The 24,648-nt window shown below is 49.2% G+C and overlaps 1 protein-coding gene across 3 annotated transcripts in view; it reads left to right on the top strand.

Moving 5' to 3' along the window:
* Positions 1-24,648, top strand: part of SGSM1 (small G protein signaling modulator 1) — a 950,757-nt gene that overhangs the window by 692,623 nt on the left and 233,486 nt on the right. For all 3 annotated transcript variants that reach the window (XM_069214718.1, XM_069214717.1, XM_069214716.1), the window contains 2 exons: positions 468-650; positions 19,788-19,859. In XM_069214718.1, the coding sequence (XP_069070819.1) occupies positions 468-650; positions 19,788-19,859 (255 nt within the window). The remainder of the gene's footprint in view (positions 1-467; positions 651-19,787; positions 19,860-24,648) is intronic.

Genomic DNA, 24,648 nt, shown 5'->3' with positions numbered 1-24,648 from the left:
CCTGGTAATGAGGCGCTGTGCCATGAATACACTACGCAGTCTCTGGGTTTGTGTAATTCGCTGAGCCGAAAAACGGCGTAAATGTGCTTGACTTAGTTTTCCTTTTTTTGTTAAATTAATTTATCCGAGAGCAGAGATTAAACGAATTTGGCTTGAAAGGCGTTATGTGTTCACCTAGAAGAAAATCTGACACATCGGCAGACTTCTAAGATGGCAACTTCTGTTGTATTGGTGCTTGTTTACTTTTCGATGAATGCCATCTATGATGCTACTGCAGAATTATAATGAATATATTAATAACAAAAAGCGGGTTAAAAATGTTTGTAACATTAGACACCACCACGAATAAGTTACATAAACGTGTTTGTTGTGACTTAGGCCATTCGTGTTATAAATTAAAACAAGAAAAAGTGACTATCTGAGGGTGATAAAAGACATTGTAAAGCTCCTCCTCTGCCCTGTTGTAGGTGGATGATCAGATCCGTGCCTGCTATGAACAAACCATGGCGGAGTGGCTGGGCTGCGAGGCCATTGTCCGTCAGCGGGAGAAGGAGTCCCACGCGGCAGCCTTGTTGAAATGCTCTTCAGGGGCCAGCCTGGATAGCCACATCCAGAGGATGATGCACCGAGACTCTACTGTCAGCAATGAGGTGAGTTAGGAACCTCTGCGACCCACCCTGGAAAATCAACCTCCTCTAGCCACTGCTTGGGAATTCAACTTCTGTCCTTTGGTCTCATATCTGCGTGTCCCCATCTGTGAAGCGTAGGACAAATGGCACTTTATATCTGACGAATAATATCCATTCAAATCATTTTATCTGTATTATGCTATCTCTACAAAGAACGTTGTATAGTTAAAATACTGAGACCTTCCCAGGGCCACCGCATACACCTCTGAGTGAATGACATATACTCGGTCCACACCATGTCAATGTTCCTGCCTGTTGCTGCTACACTTTTGCTACCGCTCCTGTCACCCTGTTGCTACCTTGCCTGTTTCATTGCTCCTGCATGGTTAGTCTGCACCTCTTCCAGAGCTCCTGCGCTTGTTCTCAAATGTATCCTTCCTGGCACCCGGCGCATCCCTCCTAGTGCCTTCTGTGCTACTCTTGCGCCACTTCTGCTGTTCACATCAGTGACCTCTGACCTATACTTATGCACACTAGCAACACTACTACCATTCAGGTCTACATCTCTTCCTATACCTAGTAGGACGTGTGATCTTCTTCTATACATCTCATAGGGATCCTGGTTCATCTTTGTTGTCGCTTTTTAACTTTTCAGTGTGGCATCTTTAGTTTTTCTGTTCAATAGATTTATGCTAGAATCTGGAGCAGCAGTTTCAGTAGTGTGACTGGTAGACTGGCTTTAAAAGTAGAGCCTTCTTAGTTCCACCTTATGTCACAAATGTTCCTGCTTGTTCGTCACTACCGAATCCTGGAAGTCTAATTGGTTTCCTTCTGGTCTCCCATCGTGGGTGCTTCCAAGGTCCTCCCTTTCATTTTGATAATATGCAAAGTCTTGGAATCTCTGACCAATGCTCACTTGTGTTGTTTCTTTCAAAAATAAATGTTGATTAACTCTCAGTCGTTTCCTGCTCTTCTACCCAGTTTCCTCTGTTCATATTGGATGTGATCGAATCCAGTTTCTCTTAATTGCATTGGCTTATTTTTTCCGTGAGGGTACCATAGAGTGAACTAGTGAAGACGAGGGAACCACAACCACTTCCCTGGTCTCCTCAACACCCTTTGTCCCTGCCTGCACTCTGCAGCCTGCCCCCAAAACTGACGAAGCATCCTTGCCGCTTTCACGCTGATGGCTGTTGTCTGTCATTAACCATCTCCCTCTACTGGCTGCTCTGGTCTCTATCTCTACTCCCCAGTCTACACCAGAAACCAAAGTGCAAAGGAGAATGGATAAACCAAACCATCAGGCAAAACCCACACCTACCAGGACGTTCCGGATAGCACACCTGAGACATGATGATCTCCGCCTGACAGACATGCACCAAGTACAGGAACTAGGTGACCACTGAAGATTTATCTTACGTTGTTGATAGCCAGAATCACTCCTAAGGTTTCCTTTGTTAGATGAAAACTGTTAGCCAGAATGCAGAGGTAGTGGCCTTGTGTACTCTCTTACTTACATATTTCACGTCTCAAGATGCCTCTGAAGGTAGAGGCTTCTTACTGTTAGGAAAATGAAAACTGGTACTTCAGCTCCCTGTTCTGTCCTTTTATGAAGCATCAGGACCTACCACTAAAACATGAAAGGACTATACATTAGTTTTTAAAGCAGCTGCCTACCTAATGTGGTAGTTTCTACATGTGCATCATCATGTGTGTGACTCGTCACTAGTTCTTTTGTCCACGACCTACGATTGTTCATGTGCATGGTCCCGATTCTTACTGAACACATGGGCGTCATCAACACCCTGAGGGGTGGGGTTTTTGATGGCTTTCTTCTGTCTGCAACTCGAGGGACAATGGCTCATAATTAAAGCGAAGGGTGGGAAAGTGAGTGAATGGATGGATGAGTGAAAGGGTGGATGAATACATGAATGTACATATGGATGAATGAAAGGATGGATGTAAGGACGGATGAGTGAACGAATGGCTGAATGAATGAAAGGGAGGATAGATGGCTAGATGAAAGGGTGGAAGGATGTAAGAGTGAAAGGATGAATGATTGAGTGAGTAGATAGATGGATGAGTGAGAGTAAATGGATAAGTAGATGAATGCTTGATGGACAGACATGTGAGTGAAAAGATGGATGGATGGATAGATGCATGGATGCACGAGTTAAGGGATAGATGAGTGAAAGGGAGGAAGAATGGATGGATGAGTGAAGGGGAATGGTTGGATGAGTAAAAGGATAGATTAATGGATGGATGGATGATGAGAGAAAGTGATGAAGGGATGGATCACTTGAAAGAGTAAATTGATAGATGGATGATGGATGGACTGAGTGAAAGGGCAGACAGATGGATGAGTGAAAGGATGGATGAAAGGATGGATGAATAGATGATTGAAAGGATGCAAATATGGATGAGTGAAAAAATAGATGGATGAGTGAAAGGAAGGGTAGATGGCTGGCTGGATGAACGGGTGGACTGACTGATGGATGGATGAGTGGATAGATGGGTCAGAGTGTGGATAGATAAGTGAAAGGATGGATTGATGAGTGGAAGGGTAAATGGATGGATGGAGTGATAGGATGGATGAGCGAAAGGATGGATGGATGGGTGAATGAATGGATGAAAAGGGGATGGGTAACCGAAACGGCAGATGACTGAGTGAAAGGATGGACATGTTTGATGGATAGGTTTGAAGATAAATGGAAAGGTCTGGATATGGATTGGCTGACAGGTGGACGTAATGGTTACTGACTGAATGTTGGATGAAAGACTGAATGGATAACAGAATATAATGGTGAAACGGTGATTATCAGTGTGTGGATGGAAGGATGAAAAGATGAATGGATAGATGCTTACTCCCCAGTAAGCTCTTCTGAGGAGCGTCACAATGGCTTGTTTTGCTTGCTTGGTGCATTGAGAGCTTTGCTTCAAAGTGGGGGGGTATTTTAATTTTCTGGCTACTCCCTTTACTGAGCCTGCTTTCTTATCAGGCCCAATAGAGTTTTTGGGGGCTGGGATGCAGCACTTTGAGACATTTGCTGGTTTTGGTCTGTGTGCACTTAGTCATTCTCTCTGGTATGATCTGCATTGGGTTTTGGTTTATGCCTTAAATGTGCGATATACTAATTTCTCAGTTTGCTTCAGTCCGTTCTCCTTTGCTGGCCCACATTGGGTCTGCACCCTGTCGATAGTTGCAAAGCCTCATTTCACTTCTTTCCAGCTCCCTTTTAAAAGGGAGCATTTCCCCTTAGGAATTGTTTACATTAGATGTGAGTCAATAGGCCCTTGTTAGACCACAGGCTTTGGGGTTCAAGCATATTCTTCGATTAGAATTGTTTCCTGCAATTTTTGGTGAGTACATCTTTACCAGAAGCTGTCTACATGTTTCTTCTATTGTTGAAATACTCTGATGCATCTAAAAAGTTACCAGCACAGTCTTCACATAACTCGATCCAGCACACGTCAGATGCTGCACAAGGTTTTACTAGATCCCCCTTAATTGCCCTGATTCTGGTACTGACTAAGCAGTGTTTGATCAGTGATGTAAGAAACAGCCTACCAAATCCCTCTCCATTCTCTTCTGTTCAACTAGACAAAATCTACTTCTTAAAATTGTCGTTCGTGGGTGTTTCTCAAGGACAAAAGACCTACATCACTTCCTTTTTAGCACAATTTGCAGGAGAGGCGATAATCAATAATAGGCTGAAGTCACACCTGAAACTGTTTTTTCATAGATAGCAATATTCGTACTCAGACCCATTCAGGTGAAAGGATTAAAGAGGATTATTTGTTATATTTCTAGTCTTAAAAAAGTGTGGCAAGCTTCACTTGCACACCCTATCCAACAACCAATAGTCACCTTCATTATTGTAATGAAGAATCCAGAAAATTCCGAAGCAAAAATATATAACATAATTGGCTAATGCTTTCCTTGCACAGCACCAAGTGTCTTTAGCTTTCCGAATGTGCCAAGGTTCTCCCCTATCTTCTTGTCCATGAAGAAAAAGTTAAAGATGCATCTGACCAAAATGTAACTCAGTGTTAAATTATGTATGCCTTCTCCCCCGTTTCTCGCCTTCATCAGGTTACATTTTGCTAGATTGTGAAGTGCTTTTTCCCACTGTAACTAGTCTGTGATATACAGATACTCCAGATAAATATTAAATATATTGAATCGGGCCCTCACATGTCAAATGCTTTCCTATCAGGCTAGTACTATTGTCACAGTTGATAGTACTAAGCGTCCCCTACTTTTACAGAACTGTTAGCCTTTAAAGTAGAACCTGTTTCGCCTTTGTATGTGGCTCATCTTATAGAGACTTCTAGCTTGCAGATTCCTTACCTTTGAATTTCCCAGGCATCAGGCTGGAACCGGAAACTTTTGCTTGAGCAGTACCCCTGCACGTACTGTTGGATGGACGTCATGGTCACCTATATAGGTGCCACCCAGGTGAGCGGATGTCCGTTCTTTTCTTTCTGCGGCAGTTAGCACAGATTCAGAGCGAGCTACCCCTCTGTCGCTTTTTGACCGTTTAAAAAAAAAAACATTTTGTCAAAGATTTTTTGTGAGTGTGTCATGATGACATCTAGTAAGGTATGGTTAAAGCCGTGTGGTGCCTGTCACTGCGCCATGTTGGTTATAGACCTTCACTTAGTCTGACTATGGTGCCTAGAGCGCCATACGTGGACTGCTGGGCCATGGCACCAAAGGCTTAGAGCGGGTGATCCCTACAACTGCTTTTGGCCCGGCAGTCAAAGCCATCTGGTATGACTCCTAGGAGGTCACAGTCTCGGTCAAGGAGAAAGTTGCAGGACCACTCCAGTAGCCCCATGTCCTCTTCTTCCCATTCAAGACCCTCAGGACACTCGGGATAAAGGCACAAAAAGAAGAAGACGAAGAAGAAGTCTAAACGGACTTCGACTTTGTGATGTCAGTTGGCTGACGTGATGACTTCAGAGCATAGGCATTCCAGGCACGGTTCCCCAGAATCAATGCCAGTTCCAACTCAGTGCCTCCCTCCTTTTATGGGAGCCAGAGCAACTTTTACGAGGCCATGTGCCACATATTTGAGTGGACCAACCCCTCCGGCGCATCTTGTGCACCACGGGGTCGGAGGAGGTCCCATCAGGTTCGCTGCTGGTACTGCGTCGCACAATGCTGATTCTGGCACCCACAGGTGCCAGATCATTTCCTGAGCCTTATTTTCAGCAGCCAGGCATGGAAGAAGAGTGGAAGGGGTCACTGGTCCCTTTAGAACAATACTTACAGAGGTCTATGGACTGGTATGAGGAACTAGGATAAGCCAGTAGACTGGACACCTCTCCAGATACTGGCTTGCTCTCTCCTTCCACTGTGGCTATGGAGGAGGGAGCTTCATATGCAATGGTGATGTGTAGGGCAGCGGAGGTCCTTGACCTTGAACTGCCCTCAGTGACCATCAAGACAAACCTCTTGACTGAAGTGCTTCAGCCTGGGTCTTCCACTTCCTAACCCCTCCGCCCTTAAATGAGGCACTTACTTACGTCCTGCTGGGAACTTGGTCCAAGCCCAGCACAGGGGCTCCTGTAAATAGGCCCCCGCCATCGCCCTGCACTTAGTGACCCTAGTTTCCTCAGCTAACACTGCACTCATGAGAGCTTGGTAGTCCAAGCCTCAACTTCCCACAGCGCATTCCCTTCTGCTCCCCGAACAGGGAATCCAGGAGGCTGGACCAGCTTAGAAAGAAGATGCTTCTTCCACGAGCCTGGCATTGAGGTCGGTGAACACCTCATGCTTATTAGGCCGTTTCTCACACATCTTATGGGATATGGTTGCATAAGTGCTACCACAGGTCACGGAGGAGGCCCAGGCCATCATCTCCCAAGAGGTGAAAGATAGGAGAGACGCAGCAAAGTTCCCAATTCGGTGTGGCCTTGATACTCCTAATTCGCTGGGCAGAGCAGTTTCATAAATTGCGGCTTTTACGGCGCTACGCCTGGATGAGAACATATGGCTTTTCAAGGGATGTCCATACAAATCTTATGGACATGCCCTTCGACTGGACTCACTTGTTTCATGAGAAGGCAGACTCAGCACTAGATCGCTTTAAGAACTCTTTGGCTGCAGCCAAGTCTTTGGATCTCTCGGCGACCCCTCATCCACTGTCTGCCTTTTGCCCCTTTTCTGGACCATCCCTATGCCAGCCACCGTCCTGTGCAAGCTCCACACACTATGCAAGGATTTGGGCGCCATGTCTTCAGACCTAAAGGGTCTTGAAGCCAAAAATCGTCCACCACCGGCAGCTGCAGCCTCAAAGCCCTCCTCGTTTGGTTATGCAGGACCATGCTTGCCCAGTTGGAGGGAGAATTCATCATCATCTCCTCCACTGGCAGTCCATTACATTGGATGCTTGGGTACTGTAGCTCATTCGGAAGGGCTGTGCCCTGCTCTTCCAATCCTTTCCTCCCCCTAGACCGCCAACATTTGAATGGCTGGCGGAGGGTCATTTGATTCTGCCAAGAGAGCTGTAACTTCCTCTCGTAGCACAGGGAGCCATAGAACGGTCCCGATATCAGAAGTAGGCAGTGGTTATTCCCTCTACTTTGTGATTCTCTAGAAGAACAAAGGTCCTCACCCTATTCTAGACCTAAAAACTGTAAATATCTTCCTCAAGAAGAAGGTCAAGATGCTCATGTTGGCTCAGGTGTTGTCTGCCCTAGACCTAGAAGACTGGTTGGTAGCGCTGGACTTACAGGATGTGTATTTTCATATTCCCATCCTGCCTGTCCACAGATATTACCTGCAGCTCAAAATAGGCCACAAGCACTTTCAGTTCACCGTGCTGCCATTTGGCCTTACCATTGCCCCTCAGGTTTTCACCAAGATAATGGCTGTGGTCGCAGCTCATCTGCGCAGGTCAAAAGTTGTCTTCCGCTACCTTGATGGCTGGCCATTAAAGGCAAGCTCACCCCAGGCCAGGTCTCCCTCCTCCAGACTACGACGAACCTTCTCCATTCACTGGTGTTGACTATAAATGTGCCGAAGTCACACTTGACTCCCTCTCAGATGCTCTTTCATAGGAGCTGTTCTGAACACAGTGCAGTTTTGGGCTTATCCTTCCGAGCAGCAAGTCCACGATATCCAGGTTATGATACTGATGTTTCAGCCTCTATCCTGGGTTTCATGTGAGACTGACTCTGAGGCTCTGATGGCCTCTTGCATCCTGCTGGTAAATCATACCAGATGGCATATGCAGGCTTTGCAGTGGTACCTGAAGTTCCACTAGGCGTAGCATCAGGGAAAGCTCTCCAACATGGTCCAGATCTCAGACGGAACTGGGAAAGACCTGCAGTGGTGGATTACTAACCACAATTGGGTCAGAGGCAGACTCCTCTCCCCTCCCCAAACAGACCACACAATAGTGACAGATGCGTTTTGTCTGGGATGGGGTGGCCATCTGGGAGATGTGGAGATCAGAGGACTCTGGTCCCCGGCGGACATTAACCTGTTTGAGTTCCGGGCAATCCGTATAGCATTGAAGGCATTTCTTCCCTCTGTCAAGGAGAAGTTAGTGCAGGTGTTCACGGAGAACACAACCGTCATGTGGTACTGCAACAAGCAGGGCGTGGTGGGGCCGTTGACCCTTTTTAAGAGCCCTTACGTCACCGGACATGACTGGAACAGCAATGCATAACCCTGATGGTTCAACAGCTGACAGATTCTCTTCTGCAGCTAGAGGTCTCCATCAGATGAACAAGTTACTTACCTTTAGTAGCGTATTATCTGGTAGAGACTATGGGGGTCATTACAACATTGGCGGTATAAGGCGCTTACCGCCGTGCAGAAGACCGCCAATACACCGCCGCGGCCGCGGTAGACCGCCACTGCTATTATGACACACATCACGGAATCCGCCGAAATTCAGACACCCACACAACACCGCCACACCAAAGGTCAGCGATAAACATGCAGAAACAAATCCTCCACCTTCACGCCAACAGAAACACGCCCATGCTATTACAACCCACGAATCCACTTGGCGGTCATTCAACCGCGGTATTCCATTGGCGGTACACACCGCCGCGCTCAAAATACACACACAGCTCCAAAACACCGCCACATTGGACAAATCCAAATACACACACCTGATACACATACACACACCGCTCCCACACACCCAACACAATATAAAATACACACCCACATCACCCACAAACCCCTACAACCAGAAATTCTGAGAGAAGGCGAGAGAGAGAGCACAGCTATTGACAACCCCATCACACAGAGGCACACAACACCATCACCCACACAACATCCACGCACAAAACACCACATACCACTACACTCACCACACTCATCACCACATACACCACACCACACCTCACACACACCACCCCATGTCACGCCAAAGACACCCCCGCTTCTCCGAGGAGGAGCTCAGGGTCATGGTGGAGGAAATCGTCCGGGTAGAGCCACAGCTATTTGGCTCACAGGTACAGCACACATCAATAGCCAGGAAGATGGAGTTATGGTGCAGAATAGTGGACAGGGTGAACGCCGTGGGACAGCACCAAAGAAATAGGGAGGACATCAGGAAGAGGTGGAACGACCTACGGGGGAAGGTGCGTTCCACGGTCTCCAGGCACAACATCGTGGTGCAGCGGACTGGCGGCAGACCCCCACCTCCTCCCCCACAACTAACAACATGGGAGGAGCAAGTCTTGACCATCTTGCATCCTGAGGGCCTCGGAGGAGTTGGTGGAGGATGGGACACTGGTAAGTCAAATCTTAACTATCACATCCCCCACCCTACCTGCATGCTATCACACACCCCCACCCTCACACCCTCCCCTATCACCCCTAATCCTCACTAATCTACCCATAACACAAACCACCCATCCCAACACCAAGCCCTGCATGACACAACTAAGCATGGTCACCCCTCACTAAAGCATGCTCACTGCACATACCCAGAACACCCCCCCAACCATCATCACACAAGCCCCCACACAGGAATGCCTGCACTGGGGTTCACGCACACCCACCCATTGCACACCATGAAACACACACATGCAATAATCATGTTCTTATACCCCTGCAGGAACCCGAAGGACCGTCACCACACCAGAGGGTCCAGACAACACCACTCCACCCCCAGAAGAGGCCCACAGTGACGACAGCACCTCTGCCCCACTGGATCTTGATGACCAGCCCGGACCATCGTGGGCCTCAGGACAGTCGGTTCCCCTTGCCCAGCCACAGCCCAACACCGAGCTTCCACCCTCTGGTAACACCAGCACAGCACCCACCCAGCAGGCCCAAACCTCCCTACCCAGGACAGGTCAATCAGCGGTGTGTCCGCCACTACAGGGCACCCAGGCTAACCCACCACCCCAACAACAACAGGGACCTGGGGGCAGTGGTAGTGGGCACACGGGCCAGGGGATGGAGGCACAGGAACACCGGGGAACTGGGAGGGCTGCTGTGCGACAGAGTGAGGACAGGCCAAGGGAACCAACTCTCCACGAGGCCCTCTCCTCCATCATGGGAGCCTACCACCACTCCCAGGAGACAATGGGGACGGTCCTGGACAAGTTGCAGGAGACCCTGCGTCTGCAGGAGGAGCAGTATTTGGGGTTCGGGGAGGAGCTCAGGACCATCGTCTCCGCCCTGGGCACCATCGTAGGGGTGCTGACGGACATTCAAAAGACCTTGAGGCACACCGTGGCACTCCAAGGGGCCCCTGACACTAGCCAGGACGATGAACTGCCCACCACCTCCGCCGGCGCTAGTGGACAGGACGCCCCGCCACAGGACCAGCACCCCACCCCCTGCAAACGGACAACCACCACGCAAGCGGTCCCTGAGATCCAGGAACAGGACAGAGCAAGATGGCAAGACCCCCGCCAGGAAATAAGACCACCCTGATTGTCCCCCCACTGTCCCACTTTGTTACCTTGTCCATATTCGAACTGCCCCAGCTCCACTTCCAGTGCCCAGATGGCCAGTGCACCTGTGAGACTAATAGACTGGACTCTGCCTTAGACATTCCTCCACCATCACCCATCACCATTTTACAACCCCCCATCATTTTTTGAGCACTTAAATAAACACCCTTGAAACACCAAAAAATCTGGAGTCAGTCTATGATTTGGTACTTTGTATTATCAATCACAGTGTCATAATGGGTTACCCATTGTAAGGCTAACATACCTATGTCACACATCACAAGCCCTTGAAGGATGCAAGCAGTTGACACGTAGGTTACCACACTTGTGAAACTGAAATGGAAGGGTACAACTCAATTAACAAATAGTGAGTGAAATGTAGGTACAGGATAGAGGTAGACGTGTGAAAGTTAATATAATGTTAAACCAGAAAATGTTCTCACCTGTGTGTCACTGAAAATATTGCTGTATGACTGACTCCCTGTTGTCGTTTTCTTCTTCCTCAGCTTCATCCTCATCACTGTCCACAGGCTCCACAGTTGCTACAACACCGTCATCTGGATCATCCTCCTGCAGAAAAGGCACCTGGCGTCGCAATGCCAAATTATGGAGCAGGCGACGATGATGTCGCACACCTTCTTCGGTGAGTAGAATAGGGATCCACCTGTCATATGGCGGCACCTGAACCTGGCCTTAAGGAGGCCGAAGGTGCGTTCGATAACCCTCCTAGTCCGCCCATGGGCATCATTGTACCGTTCCTCTGCCCTGGTCCTGGGATTCCTCACTGGGGTCAATAGCCAGGAAAGGTTGGGGTAACCAGAGTCCCCCAATAGCCATACATGGTGCCTCTGGAGTTGAGCCATCATATCAGGGATGCTGCTATTGCGCAGGATGTAGGCGTCATGCACAGAGCCAGGGAACATAGCATTTACCTGCGAGATGTACTGGTCTGCCAAACAGACCATCTGGACATTCATGGAATGATAACTCTTCCTGTTCCTGTACACCTGTTCACTCCTGCAGGGGGGACCAGAGCTACATGGGTCCCATCAATGGCACCTATGACGTTGGGGATATGTCCAAGGGCATAGAAGTCACCTTTCACTGTAGGTAAATCCTCCACCTGAGGGAATATGATGTATCTCCTTACGTGTTTCAGCAGGGCAGACAACACTCTGGACAACATGTTGGAAAACATAGGCTGGGACATCCCTGATGCCATGGCCACTGTTGTCTGAAATGACCCACTTGCAAGGAAATGGAGCACTGACAGCACCTGCACGTCAGGGGGGATTCCAGTCGGATGGCGGATCGGTGACATCAGGTCTAGCTCCAATTGGGTACATAGTTCCTGGATAGTGGCACGGTCAAACCTGTAGGTGACAATGACATGTCTTTCTTCCATTGTCAACAGGTCCACCAGCGGTCGGTACACCGGAGGATTCCGCCATCTTCTCATATGTCCCAGCTGACGGTGCCTACGAAGGACAACAGCGAAGAACCAGTCACTATTCCTCCAGGTATGTACCCACAGTTACACACAAGACTACACCAGACACAAAACCCTTCCTGTATGTGTGTTGAGTGTAGGCCTAGCTATGTGTGACGCAGTAGTAAATGAAGCCATGTGGGCCCCTGAAATGGCGGCTGCCTGACCTCTAAACTGGGACAATGGGATTGTGGGGTAACTGCGCTGGCGTTGCACACCGTCACGGTAGGCGGTCGTAGACCGCGGCGCAATGCTGCATTGGTTAACATTGGACCCTATGGGTCCTAGGAGCCAATGAACAGGTGCGCCGGCGGTGAAGATGCGCACCGCCGCGGACGTCACCGCCGCGGTCGTCACCGCCATTTTCTATCTGTTCAATCACTAGATACCTGACTTTCGACAGGAGAGGACCTACACTGCTAGTGCTGCTGTGACCTCGGTCTGGAAGCGACGATGGCTGCTGCGTCTGGGGAAAGGGCCCCTGCCTTCACTGCACAGGAGTTGGAGAAACTTGTGGATGGGGTCCTCCCCCAGTACACGCTACTCTACGGTCCTCCAGACCAACAGGTTAGTACACAGGGAGCACGTTGTATGGGCTAGGCCTGGGTGGAGAGGGCTGGGTGGAAGAGGGAAGGGGGCAGAGTACATAGAACATTAATGCATGTGAATGAATGGGCCACATGGCCAGAGTAGGGAGGGGGCCACTCACATTGACGGTGCAGTTGGTAATGACTGTTCCTCTTCCCTTGTGCATGTCATGTAGGTCAGCGCCCACCAGAAGAGGGACATTTGGCGTGCCATCGCCAAGGACGTCCGGACCCTGGGGGCCCACCAGAGACGGGGCACCCTCTGCCGGAAGAGATGGGAGGACATTCGCCGCTGCAGCAAGAAGATGGCGGAGGCTCAGCTGGGGATGGCCTCCCAACGTGGGAGGGGTGCCCATCGCACCATGACCCCCCTGATGTTCCGGATCCTGGCGGTGGCCTACCCGGAGTTGGATGGGCGCTTGAGGACATCACAGCAGACACAAGGGGGTGAGTACAACCTCATTCTGCGGACTCTGCGTGCAGTGGAGGTGTCTGGGTGGGGGAGGTGGGCTGTGGGTGTCCCTAGGCCAGGGCGAATTCGGTAGGCAAGGCCCCTCTATAATGTAGGCCATGTGGCACTCAACCCCACCTCAGCAGAGTGCCAAGTTGAGGTATAGTTGCCCCTGTGGCATCCATGTGCGCAGATGTCCACCATTGCCATGTAGGCCATATCCCAGAAATTGCATGTGCAGAGGGCAGGAGCACGGCGTTATGCAGGGGGCTGCTGCGTCTGTCTTGTCCGCCAACGGTAGCGGAATGCCATGCACTAAAACTCTCTTTCTTCTGTCTCCCCCCCCCTTTTCCTGCTCTCCCTGTCCTCTTGTACATCAGCATCATCAGGCGAAGGTACAGTGGCACCGGAGCACGAGGGAGCTGCATCCCACATGGCCATGGAGGGCCACACCACAGACTCTGAATGCACCAGTGGGACGGAGGGGGAGGGGAGCTTCACGTCGGCCACCGGATCACCAACCAGCGACACGGACTTGTCCGCCGATGGGAGCTCCCCTGTGGTGGCGGCACCATCTGTGCGCCCCAATTCTACAGGTACAGCCGCCACCTCCCCTACCAGCACCGCCCTCCCAGCAGCCCCTCAGCGTTCGCCCCGTGCCCGCTCACCCAGGAGGGTGGGCATCACCTTCGCCCCAGGCACCTCAGGCCCTGCCCCAGTCACCCCAGCTGCCCTCAGTGAGGAGGCCATTGACCTCCTCAGGTCACTCACTGTTGGGCAGTCTACCATTGTGAATGCCATCCAGGGTGTAGAACGAGAGTTGCAACATGGTAATGCATTCCTGGAGGGCATTCATTCTGGTCAGGCTGTCCTTCAGTGAACCCTGCAATCTCTGGCCTCAGCACTGATGGCAGCCATTGTCCCTGTGTCCAGCCTCCCTCCTCCAACTTCCTCCACCCAGACCCAATCCCCTGTACCCCAGCCCATCCCAAGCACACCTACAGACCAGCATGCACACAAGTCAACACACACAAGTAGCTCAAGCAAACATAGGCACCACACACACCACAGGCACTCGCGCAGCCTCACCCACATACAGACACAGCAACATCCACTGTCTCCACTGTGTCCCCCTCCTCCTCTTCTCCCTCCTCCCTCCCAGTCTCGTCTACACACACACCTGCATGCACCACATCTACAGGCACTAGGACTCGCACCAGGACACCCAGCACCACAAGCCGCTCACCTGCACTCACCACCTCCACTGCCATTTACACGTCCCCTGTGTCCTCTCCCAGTGTGTCTGCGACGCCCTCTCCCAAAGTACACAAACGCCGGCAATCACTCACCCAACATCCATCCACCTCACGACAGCCTCCAGTACCTGCACCTGCACCCAAAACTCCTAAAGTGATACCTCCTACAACCACCTCCTCTTCCTCCACTCCCAGAACCCCTCCAGCTACCCATCCCAGTGTCCGTCAGAAACTGTCCCTATGTGAAATTGACCTTTTTGGCCCCCCCCTCCAATTCATCAGTCCCGTCGTAGTGCCTCAGCCAAAAAGCCTCCAATACCAGTGGTGCCTGTTCAAGGTTTGTGGAGTGCACCGGCCACCAGGGCAGGCAGTAGGACCCGGAGCCAAGGCACTGGCAGCCCACCCACTGTAAAGGCTCTAAAATTGGAGAGTGGACGACGGGACCGTGTTAAGACTCCTGGTGGGACAACAAGTGACATGGGTTCGAAGGGGATTGGTGAGTCAGCTGGAACTCCAACAAAGGAGGGGAAGGTCCAGAGGAAGTCTGCCCAGCCTGTTGTGAGTGTCACGGCGGAGAAGTGCGCCATCATTTCCGGCTGTCCAGACACAACCGCCAGCACCGTCGTCACTGGTCCAGAGACCACCGCCACCGCCGGAGTCACAGCCCAGGAGGGCCCAAGTATCGTCACTGGTCCAGAAACCACCGCTGGAGTCACAGCCCAGGAGGGCCCAAGTATTGTCACTGGTCCAGAGACCACCGCCGGAGTCACAGCCCAGGAGGGCCCAAGTATCATTACTGGTCACGAGACCACCGCCGGAGTCACAGCCCAGGAGGGCCCAAGTATCGTTACTGGTCCAGAAACCACCGCCGGAGTCACAGCCCAGTAGGGCCCAAGTATCGTTACTGGTCAGGAGACCACCGCCGGAGTCACAGCCCAGGAGGGCCCAAGTATCGTTACTGGTCAGGAGACCACCGCCGGAGTCACAGCCCAGGAGGGCCCAAGTATCGTTACTGGTCAGGAGACCACCGCCGGAGTCACAGCCCAGGAGGGCCCAAGTATCGTTACTGGTCAGGAGACCACTGCCGGAGTCACAGCCCAGGAGGGCCCAAGTATTGTCACTGGTCCAGAAACCACCGCCGGAGTCACAGCCCAGGAGGGCCTATGTATTGTCACTGGTCCAGAAACCACCTCCGGAGTCACAGCCCAGGAGGGCCCAAGTGTCGTCAGTGGTCAGGAGACCACCGCCGGAGTCAGTGCCCAGGAGGGGCCCGGATGCCACAGCCCCACTGGGCAATGATGGAAAGTCATGCCACCCACCAATGCCCATTGTAGAGAACGTCATGCCACACACCAATTCCCAGTGTAGAGATCGTCATGCCACACACCACTGTCCGTATCAGAACCGCCATGGCAAAGCACCGCTGAACAGTCCAGAACCGCCATGGCAAAGCACCACTGAACAGCCCTTAACCGCCATGGCAAAGCACCGCTGAACAGGGCAAAGACCGCCATGGCAAAGCACCGCTGAAAAGTCCAGAACCGCCATGGCAAAGCACAGCTGAACAGGGCAAAGACCGCCATGTCAAAGCACCGCTGAACAGGGCAAAGACCGCCATGTCAAAGCACCGCTGAACAGGGCAAAGACCGCCATGGCAAAGCACTGCTGAACAGTCCAGAGACCGCCTTGGCAAAGCACCGCTGAACAGTCCAGAACCGCCATGGCAAAGCACAGCTGAACAGCCAAGAACCGCCATGGCAAAGCACCGCTGAACAGGGCAAAGACCGCCATGGCAAAGCACCGCTGAACAGGGCATGCACCGTGTAGGAATGAAGAGGCCGCCACATCAGGCATCCTTCTCCCATGTGCAGCTGGGACAGTGACAGGACATGAACTTTCACGGGGAGACTCATCCAGTCTGGGCACCAGTCCCACCCAGTACCAGTAGAGAACTGCATCTACTTGAGAGACTGTGGCTTTGCACTCCCCAGGATGGCACAGTGGGCAAACCACCCACTGTAGAGACTTGAGAGACTGTGGCTTTGCACTCCCCAGGATGGCACAGTGGGCAACCCACCCACTGTAGAGACTTGAGAGACTGTGGCTTTGCACTCCCCAGGATGGCACAGTGGGCAACCCACCCACTGTAGAGACTTGAGGGACTGTGGCTTTGCACTCCCCAGGGTGGCACAGTGGGCAAACCACCCACTGTAGAGACTTGAGAGACTGTGGCTTTGCACTCCCCAGGATACATCAATGGGCATGGAGCCCCGTCGTGGATCTGGCTTCGCATTCATGTGGCTGAGGTGCCCCCCCTTCCCTTCCCACTGAGGTGCCTGTAGTGTTTCTATCTGATGCCCCAGCAGTGTTCTCTCCGATTTTGGTCAGGTATAGTTTGTGGGCCTCGCCCATGCATTTTTGGACTGTTGGTGCACGGACATTGTTTTGTACATATCTGCACTACTTCTTGGATTGTATGTGTAAATAAGAGTGATTTTGAGATATATATATCTGTATATTTTTGTATGACATGTATATTGCCACATTACAATGTTTGCCCGAATTTCGCTTTGTCTTTTCATTCTTCTGGGGGGATTGTGGGTTGTTACTGTGATTTTTGTGACTGCATTAGTGTGTATGTTGTAATATGCGAGGGTGGGGGAGGGGGTGTTTGTTGGGTGTCCCCCTAACTTTTGCCTCCCCCCTCCCCGTGTCGTAGGTGCAGTACTCACCGGTGTCTTCGGCGCCTACATAGCTGTTGGTCGTAGAGGAGCAGAAAGACAAGGGCAGGTAGGATTTGTAATTCGGGCTCCATGGTGTCCTCCTTCCTCGTGGGATGTGTTGAGGTGAGCGTTTTCCCATAGCAAAAGCTGTTTCCTCCGTGTTTTTATCCACGGTGAATCCGCCCTGGAAAAGGTGGCGGATTGGTGGGTTGTAATAGTGTGGGCGGTACATTGTCTCCCGCCTGTCTGTTGGCAGTAACCGATGTGCTGCTTGTCTGTACTGCCGTGGCGGGCGGTGTGTTAAAGTGGCTGTCTTTGTTGGCGGTTACCGCCATGGTCATAATTCCCTTTTTTTGTCCGCCGGCCTGTTTGCGGTATTTCCGCAGCTTTAACACCGTCCTCCAGGGTTGTAATGACCACCTATATCTAGCTGCAGATTCCTTACACCCACCTATGCCTCCCCACTCCGCGGACCTATTTGCTAGGGTCACGTTAATCCCTTTACAGGGCCTAGACTTCACACACAATTGTCAGTTTGTTTCATTGCTCTGCACTCTTGGCATGGAAAGTCATGAAGAAAGTAACTGATGCCCGAATGCCTGGGTGGTGCCTCTGTAGATGACTGCGACATCACAGCCAGTGCCAGTGCCGCTGCCACATGGAACCGAACTGAGCCACTCAGCGGTGCAAGCAAGTGTATTGCTCAAGCAAAAGTTTCCAGATCCAGTCTGACGCCAGGGAAATTCAAAGGTAAGAAATCTGCGTTCTGTTATTACTTGAATATAACACATGAATATAAAATGTACATATGCATTCTCAGCTAACCCCCTACATCCAAATTGAATAGCTGACAGTCTGTAATATTGTTAAAGGCCTCTGTACTATTGGCTAAGGTTCTGGATAGCCCAAGCCACCTGGAAACATCAGCAAACCCATGATTTTCTCCTGATCCCTTCAGCTTAGTTTAGGATCAGTGCCTTTTTTCCATAAATGTCATGAGCTTCTCTTTGGATTTTGTATGCTGTTCTTGTGTGCTTGCCTTTGTCTTTCTTAGTTCTCTGTGATGTTTCTATGTGCAGCATAATTGTCCGTCTAGTCTGTCATTGTATTTTTCGATTTAAAGTCTCAAGTCTCTAAGATTCCTACCTCCCGACTTAAAGAATGAGAGTCTTTGAGTGTTCTAATTTCTCCAGGTGACCCCAAAAGATACTGTTTGAGGTGTTTCGTACGGGAACCGTGGAGCTTTTGTCTCTTAAGTTGAAGACCAAATATTTTTTATTGCTGGACTTCTTGAAAATGTGCACCACTTTTGTCACAGACACAATCTGTTTCACTACTCTGTGGTATGATTGAACTGTTCCATTTGCACAGGGAAAGCCTCCAAGAGGCAGCGATAGCTCTTTAGAGGTCACCTCAATTTGCCACCATGTCATAACAGCAATCTTTGTCACCGCTACACATGTAGCCTAATGGTAAGAACTGTCCTAATTACAGCCTAACTCAAGCTTCATCCATCCTGAACCCACAGTTTCATATTTTCTCGTTCCATAAAAATCGGCCCCAAACTCACAAGCCTTCCTAACCAAAGTCCCTCATTTATCTTCAGTTGTAACCCATCTGCCTCTATACACATGCAACATAAATATTAACTTTAACATCCATTGTATGTTTCAGCACTAATATAGTGCTTGTGCATGGGGTATCTCCCCTCCTTCTCAGCGGTCTAGAGATTGTTGATAGAGAGGAGGGAAACCACCAGGCAATTCCACTGGCTAGCCGTCTGTACACAGAAAACTTTCCCTCTTGTATGCGCCTTAACAAATTTAGGGATCTTTAGAAAATTAGCATTTGCAGAGCGCAGCAATCTGGATGGAAAATAGAGCTGTAATTTGTGCTTAAGAGGGTAAGGTCCAGTATGATTAAATGCTCTATATGCTATGCACAGGGATTTAAAGTTGATACACTTAGCTGCGGGACGCCAGTGGAGAGAGACCAAGGCTGCTGATGTAGAAGAGTATTGAGGCAGGGAAATCACAAGAGTCAACTCTGCTGCCTGGATGCGATGTAAGTGCTGGTCCAAGATAGTTAGAACCGCCAAGAAGGAAAGCGCTGCCATAATCAAGTCTACTTAAGATAGTGCTCTGCACCAGCAGAGAAAGACCATGGACAGGCAACAGAGGTAACATTTCGAGTGATACTTTCATTAAACCAAAGTAGGGAGAGCGTATAATTTGTTTACATGCGTGGAGAGAGATAAATCGGTCTATGTAAACCCCCAGGTTCCACTTAGTATTGGAACAATGGCCTGTAATCAAGGTATATTCTCAATTTGAAAATATGTCTTGTTAGATTAAATTTCAGCCCTGAATACTATTGTACTATTGTACGTGTTCTTAAATTGCTATTTGCAGTGAGTGTCCTAGCTAGCAAGCATCGAAGAGTTGTACATGAGTGTATGCCTGAGGACATGATACAGGATCATCTGCAAGAAGCAGAGTCTTCCCACAAGTTTATCCTTAACATTTACAAAAGTGCAGCTTTAGATCCCTGCTGAACTGCAAGAGAATGGACATCATGATGAATATCATGTCTGCAATGAATATCATCTATCTTACATTGTTGTATTATGTCGGATGTGCCCTGTACTGAACATTTCTTCTAAATTCTTTGGATCTATAGTATTCCTTTCTTAAGGGTTTCCTTGATCTTCTTGCAGTCTTCCCAAAGCTGTAGTTCTGGGACCCAGAGCCATGCTCGTCTTCAGAGTGACTCCAGCTCCAGCACACAGGTAAGGGATTGTGTTTCTTAAATCTTTGCTCATGACCATCCTGTAGAGGAGTCTCATACATTATAGAGCACAGTTGTTGATTTGATTAAAACAAATGTAATTTGGAAATAATGTTTCTTGACCAAGAACCAAGGACCAATGTTTCCTATGACGTTGCATAATTTGGTCCAATGGAACTGGGCATGTGTGTAGTTACAGTGCGTGAAGAATCCATTTTCCAAAAACAAATTTCATTTAATACCCTGATGCCATGTCTACCTATAGAAACAATTATAGATCGCTGCTTAATAACTAGTTGGATAAGTAAGAGCAAATACGCCACTTGATAGAAGTAGACTGTTAATGGTGGAAGTGAAACATATTAGTTTAGTGTTTATTTAAAGTATTTTACTATTCTTTTTTTTACAAATGATTGTACACTTACCTAAGAAGGTGATATGTGAACTACTTACCAGTAATGTTTATTAGTTATATGTATCCTCGTCATAGTTGTTATTTGAGAGAAATTGAACACTCACATAATCTAAATGTTTAAAAGGATACAGTAGTGCCTATATGAACAAAGGAAGATTTCATGGAGCAGGGAGGGGATGAACCACAAGACGTGATGAAGAGAGCATTTGGGGGTTGGGGGGGGCAAGCTGCTAAGACTTCACCTTTCCCTTCACTGATCCAAAGTTCATTGAAAGTTTGAATTGCTATCCATTGATCAACCAGTGTAGAAATAGAAAAGTTTTTCTCAAAGCCATCCCAAAGAAATAGTCATACATAAGCAAATTCACTATGTAAATGAGACAAGAAATGGTCCACGCATCATTGCTGAAAAGAGCTCCAATGGCCTAAGTAAAATTTTAAAATAGATTTTAAAATTGCCTTAACTAGATGGCTATGCAAGCCATTGTTCTGCTTTCATCTTTCTGGCTGAAAGAGACTAACTTTCTGGGATAGAAGCCTCTGGGGGATCAAAGGGAGTGGGTTCATTGTGTGCTTCTAATATGGGCATAATTACATTTCATAGGGAAACTAACATCTCCTTATTCGAAATGGAACTACCAAAATAATCTCACTTTATGTTCCCTTAAATGTTCTGACATTTATGGGATCAACAGACACGATGTGAAGGCATAAAATCAATCAATCAATCACTTGTTAAGTGCGCTACTCACCCGTTAGGGTCTCAAGGCGCAGGGGGGGTTGCTACTGCTCGAATAGCCAGATCTTGAGCTGTTTCCTGAAGGTCAAGAAGTCCTGGGTCAGACGTAGGTTGACGGGGAGGAAGTTCCAGGTTTTGGCTGCAAGGTGGGAGAAGGATCTCCCCCCGGTTGTGGTACGATGGATGCGGGGGACGGTGGCGACGATGGCGGAGCGGAGCTGGCGGGTGGGTACGTGGAAGCTGAGACGCTTGTGAGGTAGGCAGGGCCTGCGTCGTGGAGAGCCTTGTGAGCGTGGATGAGGAGTTTGAAGGTTCAGAAGCTCTGGGGGAGATAAGATTGTTATAACATCCACCTCCATGCTGCTATTACTGGATAATGCAAACCGAATGAGGGAAGTTAATTGTTGGATGGGATGAAAACAGGCACAGGGACATAATCCTTGAGCATCAGCACATCTCCTGGAAAATTAGCATGTTCAGAGAAAGGTTCTAAGAGGAAATTAGATCCTACTTAAGCTTAGGAAGCTTTCTGTGCCACTGTCCAGTTCCCTGACATGAGAGGCTTTCAGGGATAAGCCATTTTGTTGTGCAAGGGACACAACTGAGCTACACCCAGACTCTACAATCTACATTGAGTTTCACCAGTGATTGATGTATGTTACTGTTACCATGTTCTGTGCTCTAAGCAGAACATGATGACCTTAGATCTGCGGTAAGAAATGGTGAAGAGTCAGGAATACTCCAGACCTTTGCAGGAAGCTGGCCTGGTGTGTGGTGGACACATATGGTGTTATCACCCTATACAAGGTCCAAGTATTCCCTATTAGTGAGTGTAGGCAGTGTCCAGGAAGCCAGGACTCTATAGAGTTAGCTGTGGATGAGCAGCCAAGATTTATCTAGGAGACATGAAAATCTTATGCAATACCACTACAGTTACACAGCACTTACACACATGAAAGAACCACACAGTGTTATAAAAATAAAGGTACTTTATTAAAGTAACACACATACTAAAATACTGTAGAGGCAATACCTCAGCTGGAGGTAGGTAAACACAATATTATGTACACATTAGAAATCAGTAAATAGCATGGAAAGCGATAGACACTGGCCAAAGCAATAGCAAATAGTGAAGGCCCTAGGGGTGGGACCAAATAATACACTAAGAAAGTGGAATGTGAACGGCAGTCTCCCACCCAAGGATGTGGAATCAGGAGAAGGGAGCTGGAGGAATTAGTAACCCCAAAAGGTAAGTACCAGGGTGCCCCCCAGCGACCAGGAGAGAAGAGGTAAGTACCTGGTTTCCCCAAACCCAACAGGAGAACTTTGGAAAAAGATTGTGCAGGCCAACCAAGACTAGAAGAACCCAAAGGTGGATCCTGACAGAAGATGACCTGTAAAGGAAGGGGACCAAGTCCAGTTTGAGTTTGTGTCCAGTTGTGGCAGGAGCCACTACCCACCCTTCTATAGTTGCACAACCAGGTCGGCAGTGGATGAAGAAGACCAGCAGTGCAGCTCCGGAGAAGAAGAGTTCCAGGAGCGATGCAAATGATGTGGTGCTGGAAAACCACCAACAAGCCTTGACAAATGCAAGAGTTGGAGATGAAGGTTTTGCAAGGCTGAAGAGGACCAGCAGGGTCCAAGGGACTCGACCCAAGGAGGGGAGTATGGGTGACCCTCAGCAGCTCGAAGAGTCACCAGAAGAGGAGGCAGCCTCCAGAGGCAACTCACTGGCAGCAGGCACAGGAGTCGCAGTGAGGCCCACTCAGCACACCTGGAGGAGTGTTCCATGTCGCTGGAGCAGCAGACAGGAGACTTTCCGTCGCAGGAAGAAATGCTGGAGGCCAGGGCTACATGGAGCCTGAAGATCCCTTGGAGGAGGAGCAAACAAGCCTTGGTAGCTGCAAGACAAGAGTCGCGGTGCACAGGGATACTCTCCTGAAAGGAGAGGCAAGGGTTTCCTGTCTCCCAAATTGGACAGCTGGTAGAGAGGACCAAGGGGACCACTCCAGACCACTACCTGTGATGCAGGATCCACGCAGGTCCAGAGGAGAGCAGATCCACACAGACTGCAGATGTGCTCCCTTCAGAGGATGCACAGATGGGGAAATGTTGCAGTTGCTGGAAGGAGCCGAAGAAACAATGTTGCAGAGCGAAGCCGTCTCTGAAGATGCAGATTGTTGGTTCCTGTAGAGTCCAGTTGCGGTCCCAGTGGCCAGAAGAGGAAGTAAACGATGCAGAGGAGTCCTGGTGGAATCTTGCACATTGAGTATGAGAATCCACCCAAGAGGGAGCCCCTAAAGAGCCCTAAAAGTGGGTTTGATCACCTGCAAGGTGACAACCTATCAGGAGAGGGCTGTGACGTCACCTGTCTGACCTGGCCACTCAGATGCTCCCAGTGGCCTCTGCACAACTTGGATTCAGATGGCAGAATTAAGTGGCCATCTGGAGGAACTCTTGCACCACCCCTGGGGTGGTGATGGACAGGGGAGTGGTGACTCCCCTTTCCACTATCCAGTTGTGCGCCAGAGCATGGACCGGGGGTCCCTGGACTGGTGCAAACTGGTTTATGCAAGGAGGGCACCAAATGTGCCCTTCAAACCATACCGGTGGCTTGGGGAGGCTACCCCTCCCAAGCCTTGTAACACCTATTTTCATGGTGAGAGGTTGTTGCCTCCCTCTCCCACAGGAATTCCTTCTGTTATGCCTTACCCTGCTTGAGATGGTCAAGCAGCAGGAGGTCAGAAACTCGTCTGGTGGGTGGCAGCAACACGGGTACTTGCAAAAACCCTAGAAGTCTGATAGACGCAATACCTGGGGATACCTTTCCATTACTCGCTGATTTTTACACTGTTCTCTTCCTGTGTCTACCTTTGAAACAGATGTACTCCTGCCGCTGGCTCAAATAAATCGCAGGCTATTTGCTGGGTGGGAACGAATAAGGAAGAAGTTTAGAGTGTTCCCAAAATTTCATATCATCGCCTTTCCTCGGAACACTCACTCTCTGAGAAAAAGATCTCATGCATAATAGAACTCATTAATGAATGAATACCTCTACAAATAAATATTTACATTTTGTGAATGTATAAGGTGTATTTTCACGCATAACGGAAGCCATTTGTGTGTGTGCATGAGTCGCAATTTATACAAGTAGATTTGTGACCCTGTATGTGTGGAAGACTCACTTTAGTTAAGCAGCACCATTTCACACTCTTGTGCCTGTTGTCAGACCTTTGTGGAGCACGCGTAAGTATACACGTGTAAGTTACACATTCCTCAGGTTGTTCTAAGCTTGGCTCGTTATTTTCAGCTCCTGCCGGTATTGATCGGTAACTGTTTACGTCGATATTCTCATTTACTTGACCTAAAAGCGCTGAATTTGTGACCCGTTATACGTTATTGGAAAACTACTTTTGTTCCAACACTTTGTCCTTGTTAATCATTCTGAGAAGATACTGATCACAAAGGTAAATGGCGATGTGGGCGGCCGCTGACCTCTAATACATTGAAAATGCAGGAAAGTGACTCTTACAAAGCAGCCCTCCAGACGCCACGTACGGCTAATATGCATTCCACATTTTTTCTTTTTTATTTATTTAATTTATAATTAAATACATCTTTTTTATTATTTAGTTT

Source organism: Pleurodeles waltl, chromosome 11, assembly GCF_031143425.1.
Source record: "Pleurodeles waltl isolate 20211129_DDA chromosome 11, aPleWal1.hap1.20221129, whole genome shotgun sequence".
NCBI classification, from domain to species: Eukaryota; Metazoa; Chordata; class Amphibia; order Caudata; family Salamandridae; genus Pleurodeles; species Pleurodeles waltl.
Note: the sequence above shows the minus strand (reverse complement) of the source record. Positions and strands in the feature narration are given on the sequence as shown.